General features: G+C 39.6%; 1 protein-coding gene across 1 annotated transcript in view; it reads left to right on the top strand.

Moving 5' to 3' along the window:
• Positions 1–278: 278 nt before the first annotated feature.
• The window catches only part of SLC1A3 (solute carrier family 1 member 3), an 88,991-nt gene continuing 78,745 nt past the window's right edge, over positions 279–10,524 (top strand). The window contains exons 1-2 of the mRNA XM_075932532.2: positions 279–872; positions 2,476–2,755. Coding sequence (XP_075788647.1) covers positions 2,575–2,755 — 181 coding nt within the window. The 5' untranslated portion in view covers positions 279–872; positions 2,476–2,574. The remainder of the gene's footprint in view (positions 873–2,475; positions 2,756–10,524) is intronic.

Raw genomic sequence — 10,524 nt, 5'->3', positions numbered from 1 at the left:
TTCTACCAATGGTGCAAACCGTTAAATAAAAAAAAAGACAACTTCTTTTTAGGAAAAAGCTGAATGTTTGGAGCTTTTCCTTTGTTATTCACACACTGCGCTGTTGAGACAATCTTTGCTGAACTGGGCTTACTCTGAAAGAGTTTAAATTACTGAACTACAGACAAGCCTCATCTTGCTTTTTGAGTAACTACAAGAAAACTATCAAGAACTGTATCTCATCATATTTTGATCTATTCTGGATAGTGTTCCAGTTACTCCTGAGAGATGTAAAGCTGTTTCTCTATCCTAGATGCTTCCTTAAATAACTGGCATTAAGGATTAGAAAATACCTTGCAACTGCAAACTAAAACACTTCTTATAGTAGACTAACATCCTCAGATAGCTCATCTTTTCTTTTAAAGGTAATGGAATAATGTTATTTAATTATGTTTCATTTTTACAGACTCCTGGTTTTTGGAATATCTAATCACAAAAACTTCCAGCCTTCTCTGTTGTGTGTCATTCTTCAATGCTTCCTGAATCCTGATTTTGCATTTCTAATGAAGCTGAACTGACAAAGCGTGAAAGTGGTCTAAAGGGGAAAAACAAAGAAAGCAACCCTGTTTTTACTGGCCAAGACTAATCAATATTCCAGAAGCTCAGCTCTCCCCCCTTCAGTTGTGTTTTTTATTTTTTCCCCTGAGTTGGATTAATAGTCTCCTCCCCTTTTCTTAAGTTACAGTGATAGTAAGTTGCTGTATCTAGAGCACATGAATATTGTCAGTCTTCTCCTTCTCTCGCTCACTGAATTTTTCACCTCTATTGTACCAACTGGGAAATTTACCTTATTGGTTGCCTTTTGTGCTTGGATCATTGCAGAATTTGAGAAGGTGAGCTTGTTTATTTTGCTGGCATTTCTCACTTTTCATTCTTTTCCTCTAAAATACTTTTCTAGGTAATTTGATATAATGATTCTTTGGGGGTACACTGAATTGTTTTTTTAACTTAAACTTACTTAATAAAGGGTAGGCTGGGATAATATTTTGGTGGTCCTGGATGGACAAAGAGGTGGAGTGAATCTATAAGCTTGTTATAAAATGTTTCAGACTAAATTTCCAAAGAAAAATTCATTCATATACACAGCAGTCATACTTCCAAAATCAAAAATACTGTACATAATAGTTTAAATATTTAGTTCAGCCTAAGAACTTTTCCCCCACTCTACAGCCAATTAAGAAAAGACTTATTAACTATTATAGCTTTTCCAATTGAAAATACAATTTTTTTAAAAAATAAAGGAAAGAGGTGAGATAGGGGAGGGAGAATAGAAAATGTGTGTGTACATGCAATCTTGTTAAAAACAATATTACAGCATGTTAAAATCCAAGGCGAATGGTATATTAACATACTAGTTTTTAAACCATATATTTAACTCCAAAAGAAGACCAAATCTCATTAAAATATTCTCTTACCTTTAAATAACATGATAGCCCCTTCAATCATCTGACTTCTAAAACTTGAACTTTCTAAATGCTTTCTGCAAAACTAATTAGATAATAGATGTAGCAAGGCAGATGTAAACGATCTATATAATTGAGAATAGATTTCAGTGCTGCAGCCAGCTATACCCATTCATGAATTTGTGACTCCTCCCCCCAAGAAATGAAAGCTTTTTTTAATTTTAAAGCCAAATCTGTAATGTGATTTTTATCAGAACATATCAATTCTTTGCCAGTCAATACAAATTCACACTACAAGATAATGTTTTGCAACAAACTTAAAATGACAAGCTAACTGAATTGCATCTTTTGATGTTTTAGAGATGTGTTCAGAGTAGCATAGTAACATTCATCTTTGAAGTGAGTTTCAAAGATGAAACTCCTTTTGAGTAGTAAGTAAAGAGATAAACTTTTGAGTAGTAAGTAAAGAGATAAACTATTCCTGCTGTCTTTTTCCATGGAACAGGAGAGAAATTAGTGTAGAACAAAGCATTAAAATTTAAAAACATCTGAAATACATAAAATTCTGAATGGTATGACTTTAAAAGATATTATTTATCAGACATTTAATTTGAAAGGTGGGATAAACAGATTCCATTTGGATAAATAAATGCCTGCTAGATAGGTAAAAATGAAGCTTGATCAATAGTTAAAGATATAGAGTATCCGATTCTCCCATGACATCTGTTTTACATGATTGTAACTCCATTGACAGCTGTGAAGTTACACCTCATTTGTAACAGTGTGAAAGAAGAATCAAGACCATTCCCTGCAAATACAGAAAGACAAGTTTGAACAAAATCTGTACTTTCAAATCAAGTTTCTACCAAACATTGCAGCTATTTACCATATATTGCAATCAACTAATTGGATAATCTACATAACCTAAGCCTGATTTTTATATGACTAATATTTGTCTACATGTGCAGATTTGACTGATCATGTCTCTGAAAGTTTAACTCGTTGTAATTATTTGTTATATTTTGTCTTCTAGCTTCCTCCTGCACTTCCCAAGGAAGAGGGTAGGCTGTCTTTCTGGGGAGATTTTAAGAGCCGTAAATTGTAATAGAAGAAATCACTTTTCAAAATATAGATGACTAAAAGTAACGGAGAAGATCCAAGATCTGGAAATAGGATGGAGCGCTTTCAGCAGGGAGTCCGGAAACGTACACTCAAGGCAAAAAAGAAAGTGCAGAGCATAACTAAGGATGATGTTAAAAGTTACCTATTGAGGAATGCTTTTGTGCTCTTCACCGTCATTGCTGTCATTGTTGGTGAGTAATTTGATCTCTAGGGATATTGCATTTGACAGCCTTAGAAAATATCACTTGGCCTCAGCAATTAGCAATTTGAAAGAGCTCTCAAATTCTTCTCCACTGATAATAACTTGCTGGCTTGGAACATTTTTTTGCTCTGAAAATTGTACATTTAAGTTTTGGAGAAAGTATAATTTTAGTTATACTAGTATTCAAAAAGGTGAATCAGTTTGGTGAAAGACTCCTCTATTTCAGAATCAATCCTACTATATCAGAATCATAAGGACTGAAAAATCAAACAAAATCTGTTTCTGCCAAAAAGCAGTTCCAATATAATGCCCAGGAATGTCACTTTCCACTAACCCATACAATTAATATGTTGAAATGAGAGACAGAAGTCCCAATATTAATTATAAGGTCATTTGCTTCTCCAAGACAAATATCAGAGAATAGAACCCAGATTAGAACTTTTGGGGTTGCCCTTGATGAATATAAAAGAAAATACAAACCTAAAGCCAAGATCACACTTTCTCAGTAACTCTGATTTTTACACTTTCATCTTTAATATGCAACCTGGGAAACACGGAGAGTTCTACCATCTTGAGGACTGCAAGATGGTGCCTGACTGATACTATTTTTATACAGGGTGGAATTCAATAGATCAAACAGCATGCCCAAACTTTTCAGCTTCCACTGATTTCAATGGGAGTGGGTCTGACTTGCAAAATGAGCGATAGACTTAGAATGTGCCAAAATTTTAAAATATTCATTTATATATATATTAGCTATATAAAAGAGATTGTTTTGGTGGAAATCATTTTTATATGAAGAAAATTAACTTTTACCACAATATGTTCTATGCAGAAATATTTAATTTTTATTCATAATTATTTCTCTTATCTGGAATTTTGCTATCTAAACAATATCATTTTGCACTGAATGAAACAACTACTATTGTGGAGCAAGTAGATTTTGGTTCTGTAATAATTTGTGTGATCATATTAATTTCAAGCCTAAACATATTAACTTGCTCATCCATTTGCCAAATTTTAAGGTTTAAAAATGAGGCCAAACCTTGCTTGGGTGAGCAGTGACATTAATACTTTGCAGAAGCTGCTGTGACAATGTTTTCTTACATTCATTTGATTGCTTCATCTCCTAAGCTTCCTTAGGAATCAAACATTATTGTTGCTTTTAAAGTTCCTCATATCTGTAGGATTATTTGTAATAATTCCCATTTTATTGGTGGCCTTTTGTTGACAGTCCGTGGGCCAAATAGGGTATGTCTACACAGCAACATTATTTCAAAATAACTTAGGGTATGTCTACACTACTAATGGACGTTAGTTTGAACTAACTTTCCTAGGCGCTACACTAGCGCTCCGTTAGTTCGAACTTAATTCGAACTAACGGAGCGCTTAGTTTGAACTAGGTAAACCTCATTTTACGAGGACTAACGCCTAGTTCGAACTAGCTAGTTCGAACTAAGGGCTGTGTAGCCCTTTAGTTCGAACTAGTGGGAGGCTAGCCCTCCCCAGGTTTCCCTGGTGGCCACTCTGGCCAACACCAGGGAAACTCTATGCCCCCCTCCCGGCCCCGGACCCCTTAAAGGGGCACGGGCTGGCTACGGTGCCCGTGCCAGGTGCAAGCCTGCCAGCACCCAGCCAGCAGACCCTGTACCTGGAACGGCACAGAGCCACCCACCCGATGCCCCCCAGCCCACCCCCTCTTCCCGGGACCAGGCTGGCGGCTCCCGGGAGCTTGCCCTGGACCGCAAGAGGCGGGCACCTTCCTGGGCTAGTGCGGCCATCGTGGACCTTGTCCACGATCTCCGCACTAGGCACAGGAAAGTGGCCGGCTAGGGCAGGAGAGCTGCCAGCCTGGCCACCCAGGAGCAGGTGTGCATGAAAATCAAGGGGGTCCACTGAGACCCCCGACCCTGAGCCCTGAGCTTAGAATGTTCATACTGAGTCAGACCAAAGGTCCATCTAGCCCAGTAGCCTGTCTGCCGACAGCGGCCAACCCTAGGGACCCTGGAGGGGATGGACCGAAGACAGTGACCAAGCCATTTGTCTCGTGCCATCCCTCTCCAGCCTTCCACAAACTTTGGGCAGGGACACCACTCCTACCCCCTGGCTAATAGCACTCCATGGACCCAACCTCCATGACTTGATCTCACGTCCCTTTAAACTCTGTTCCAGTTCTAGCCTTCACAGCCTCCTGCAGCAAGGAGTTCCGCAGGTTAACTATTTGCTTTGTGAAGGAGAACAACTTTCTCTTACTAGTTTGAAGCCTGCTACCCATTCCTTTCCTTTGGTGTCCTCTAGTCCTTCTTTATGGGAACTCAGGAAGAACTTTTATGAATGCACCCTCTCCACCCAACCCCTGCTTTTAGAGACCTCTATCCTGTCCCCCCTCCGTATCCTCTTTTCTAAGCTGAACAGTCCCAGTCTCTGTAGCCTTTCTTCATCTGGGACCTGTTCCCAACCCCTGATCATGTTAGTTGCCCTCCCTTCTCCCAGCCTTTCTCTTCCCCTCTCCCACCTCCTTTTCCCAGTCTCCCCCAGTTTTGTTCAATAAAGACAGAGTCAATGTTGGGAGAAACGTTATCTTTATTTTGTACATCAATAAGAAGGGGGGCTAGGGAAGGGTAAGTGGAAGGAGGAGAGGGAGGAATGGGGTACGAGCCCCCGATGGGGAGGACTGGGCTGGCTCTGCGGGCTTCTGGGGGTGGAAGCTCTCCTGCAGCCCCCCGATTGCCCCGTCTCCCCAGATGGCAGCCTGCGGCAAGTGCAGCCGGGCTGATGGCCGAGTGCTGTGATGTGCCCAGTGTGGGTACTCCGGGCACTCCAAGCCAGAACTTCTTTGCAAGCGGGGCACCCCTTAGAACTGTGTGTCCGGGGTGGGGGTCGGGACCCTTTAAGCGCAGCCCTCGGCTAGCCTGAGACAGCATCTCCATGCTCTAAGTCCTCCTTTTATGCCCTGCCGGCACTGCTTCCGGCCATCCTTAAGCCCTGTTCAGAGTCCACTCAATGTGGACTTGCTCGTTCGAATTAGCAAAACGCTAATTCGAACTAGTTTTTAGTTCTAGACGCGTTAGTTCGAATTAGCTTAGTTCGAATTAACTAATTCGAACTAAGTTAGTTCGAACTAGCGCTGTAGTGTAGACGTACCCTGTGTCCGCATCTACACAGCAGGCAGTTATTTCGAAATAATCGAAATACTGTCACGCTGGAGGACTTCTTACTCCAACTCCCGTAACCCTCATTGTATGAGGAATAAGGGAAGTCAGAGGAAGAGTGCTCTATTTCGAAATAAGTGCTGTGTAGAAGCACCCGTTCTCTCCCTACTTTATATCCATAACAGAAATAACACCTTTTCACATTTTATCAACAATAATTGGTTAATAGTGTTTTAAGTCCCAAGAATTTGCCACAGTCAACAAAAAATTAATATCAGTAATATACAACACTAACATGTTTTTAATTGATTGTCCACTGAAAAAGGTGCATTATGGAATCTGAAATTAAAATACGTTCACTAACACATCCATCATTGCTAGCACTGCTGAAAATTCCCAGTATAGAAAAGTCCATTATAGCATATTCTGCCTACTCATACACTGATCTCTCTAGAACAGGGGTGGAGAACCTAAGGCCCAGGGACAAGATATGATCCCTGGCTTGTCTGGATCCAGCCCCTGGGGCTCAGGGCTCCTCCCCCCACAGCACTGGGGAGCCCAATCTGGCATTCCAGCCCCCATTATCGCCTGCCCATCTGATTTTCTGTGGGTCAGAGGCTCCTCACCCGAAGAAGTCCCTCACCCCTGCTCTAGAATACCTCCAAAGGCTTTAGAAGAGTTACTTTGGATATACTGGTGCAATGGAGAGCAGAATTTGCCTGTGTTTATAAAATGATGTGTAAACTTACACTATATATATGCAAATAAAGGAGAAGCATATGTACGGCTCTCAATAAAAGATCAACTTCACTCTTTTGGGGTTTTAAATAAGTAGCACTCCTGTTACTGATATGCTGATGTAGAAATAAAGAGGACTGGAAGACTTAAGAGTATGGGCACCTCTAAATTGTCACTGAATCTAGCTCAGGTTGGTAATTTGGCAATCCACATAAAATCAGAGTGTGGGCTAGTTCTAGTTCCTAGTGGACAGTAGTCCACATCACAAAACTAAATCACAGTTAGCACAAATTGACACCCTTGTTGGCTGTCTCAGTGACAAGACCAGGTTTTAAATGAACATGAAAACTGAACTGTGTTGGCAGGGTTGAAACAACACCAATGGGGAGCATGCAGGGCACATTTAAAGAAGCTTTCATTGCAGACAGCCCAGACTGTATCGGTTAGATAAATAAACCAAGACCTTTAGTTCCCTGGACTGTCAATGTAGCAGCTTTCACATGGACTGAATTCACTAACAGTAAAATCAAAGATTAAAAAAGTAAGAATGTTGGTACACCAATATTTTTCTAGAGGCTTTTTTGTCAAGGGACTAAGGTAAGAAAGCACATTTAATATAGCGCTTCCCATTTCATTTGTTAAGCAGAGCCACTTCTGGTAGAGGTTAAATTGGTAGAATCACAGGCCTTGGCTCCCTACTTCAGGACCATGATTTCAAATAGGCATCACTACAGTAGCATCTCTAACTTCTGGTGCTACTGCAAAGAATGTTGAAGAGAATGAAGAGAAGTGAAGAAAAAAGGAGGGATGTACACATGCTATTACAAAGCATGAAACAAAAGAGAAGACATTGCAAAGGCCAAGTATCTTTGAGGGGAAACAGAATCAATTGCTAGAATACAATTAAAGGCTTTCCTAGCTGTGGCAATAAAAGCAAGTAAAAAATAAAAATACTGGCATGGAGATGTCAGAAGTTTCTCCAGAGTGAAAGCTGAAACTAAATTCTATACCTGCTCTTGGCCCCTTTTCTGAAATTCTCAGGGAAGTTCCTTTGGGCATGAAATTTTTCATGTGTGGTCTGTAGCAAGGAGATAATTTTTATAAAATTGGAGCTGATTTCCAACAAGCTATCATTGAGATATATGACGTGGAAAAAATAGGTCATTCTAAATGCTTTGAAAACTCCTGTAATTTCTTTTTTGTCTGCAAAATGAGTTGTCTAGAAACTTTAAATGAGCTTTTCTGTGAATCTTGGCAAGATCTAAGGTATAGACCTATTTTGAGATAGCATATTTGGCAAGTTGTTTGCTAGTGAATTGAGTATGTCAAAATGACCAGCTGCTTCTCTAAGGTGTGCTGGGAGTCCTTATAGCTTTCAGAAAGTCTGCAGGAGGTCTTACTGACTTTGTATTGTTCACCAAAAACTCTGGCATAATCTCAGTGGCTGTTCCATTCCCCCATGCTTCTCCCCTTGTACAGTCTCTCTCCTGATTCCTGTTGCCTCCTATCCACTTTCCAACACTTCACAGGAGACCAGGTTTTTTCCAGAAGAACTCTGAAACCCCACACAAACTCCAGTGGAGCTTGGCAGCTAGAGAAGGAAAAAGTTCAAGTCACACAGAGTTTATGAGCAGAACTCTTGTGAAGCTGGTCACATAGTGCCTGAGGTATGGAGCTTAAAATTCATTTGACCAAGACACCAGGCTCCAATAGTAAGGTACCACACCAAGATGTGCTCTTAGATGAGCAAGCATGAATGCATTATACATGGCACAAACAGCTTACCGGGAAGCAACCCAAGGAGACAGAGATACATTAGAAGATGGCAGTGATCTATGAAGGATTGAGTTCTACTCCTGCAGAATTCCAAAGCTAGAAAGCAATCTCTGTGCAGCTCCAGTGCTCTGCTGAAGAACCTGCACCATTTACAAGCTCCTCACTGACTCCCCTCACTGAGTAATTCCCTACTTTTCAAAAATGTTTCTAGCATATTCCCAGGCAAACACTTAAACTGCACCTTGAATATCACCTTGGGGGAAATGTAAAAGATTGCTTTAATTTTTTTTTTACAACAGAACAAAACCTGTTCCAATGTAAAATGTTGACTTTATCAATTACTTCTTCCTACAATACTACTATTCCTTTAATTTTTCAGTTATTGCATACTCATTTATTGAAACTAAGCAGCATCCAAAAATTCAAATGCTTCTATTTTATTAAAGCCACATACAATAAAAAGAAATCACATAACTGGACAATTTGGGTATCAAAAATGTACGTATTGGAGAGAGATCAGTCAAGGTACAAGTGCTGTTAGATATATAAATTATATGCACAAACTTCCTATGCTCCAAACTCTGGAACTATCATAGAATAGAATATTGCTGAAAAATATTTTATATCAGTCATAAAATCACTGTGCAGAAATACACATTTATTATACTCTACATATAAATTGTCTAATACCAGAACTTTCTTGAAATAGAAGATGTCTGAGAGCTTCTACAAACGTATTCGAAGTTGTTTAAAGCCGATTTATATAAGACTACTTCTTACAGACTAAAATTGAAGGTTACATTGCATAGAAAGTGAGAGGTTGGCATGAGCATTAAGGATGTTTTTGTGTCTTTATGATTTCAATAAGAAATTCTCTATGTGAAAAGACAGCAGGACAGAGCAAAGATTCTATAAAAAAATATATTACAATAGATATAATGGTTGACCTGATCTTTGCCTGATGGTCATTTTATGGGTTGTATATTTGATTAAAGCCAGGAAATTAAACACGCTATTTTAGCAGGAACTATTATAAAAACTATTAAGTTAAGGTTGCCTGACTCTTTCTAATCTATGAGTTAGTTGCATGAATTGTGAGAAAGAATTTTGAAAAGTAAATAAAAGGTTCCTGATGTTAAGGATTATAATGTGAATCGTGAAAAATGAACATGAAAATTGTTAGATTTCTGGGACTATCTGGTACATCTTTAGCCAAATAAGTAGGCTGAGTGACAGCCAGGAATAGCTGTCTAATAATAAAAAGACATCCAAAATAATTGCATTTTGAAGAAAAATTTGTTTTGGGGCAAAAAGAGGTAGTAGTTCTAGGTGAAAAGTACACCTGGAAAGAGGAGCAGAGTTGTGAACAGGAGAGGAGACTGAAGGGAATTAGAGGTAATTCAAACAGTTAACATTAAACCTTCATGTATAGATGGAGGTGCGTTTTCTATATATTTTCTTGGGTTATTTTTATAAATCTGATTGATTTGAACAGAAATCAAATTAGATGGTCTTAGCCTCTTTCTTAATAGATATAGTCATGGTTTCCACATTTCTTTGCAAATTGGCAAAACTGACACAATGTTTGTTCAAGAAAGATGTAAGATTGAATATGAGATGTGTTGTATATCCTGACTGATATGCTTTAAGTGAAATACTGCACACATACCTATTTACATAACTAACTGCCTCTAAGTCACTATACCCATCCCTCAATTTCAAAGGGTATGTCTACACTACAAAGTTAATTCGAACTAACGGATGTTAGTTCGAACTAACTTTCATAGGCGCTACACTAGCACTCCGTTAGTTCAAACTTAATTCAAACTAGCGGAGCGCTTAGTTCGAACTAGGTAATCCTCATTTTACGAGGATTAAGCCTAGTTCGAACTTACTAGTTCGAATTAAGGGCTGTGTAGCCCCTTAATTCGAACTAATGGGAGGCTAGCCCTCCCCAGGTTTCCCTGGTGGCCACTCTGGCCAACACCAGGGAAACTCGTCTGCCCCCCTCCCGGCCCCAGCCCCCTTAAAGGGCACGGGCTGGCTACGGTGCCCGTGCCAGGTGCAAGCCTGCCAGCACCCAGCCAGCAGA

The sequence above is a fragment of the Pelodiscus sinensis genome, chromosome 6 (assembly GCF_052426305.1).
Source record: "Pelodiscus sinensis isolate ZL-2025 chromosome 6, ASM5242630v1, whole genome shotgun sequence".
Lineage (NCBI taxonomy): Eukaryota > Metazoa > Chordata > Testudines > Trionychidae > Pelodiscus > Pelodiscus sinensis.
The sequence above is the reverse complement of the archived record's forward strand: the minus strand, read 5'-3'. Positions and strand labels throughout refer to the sequence as shown.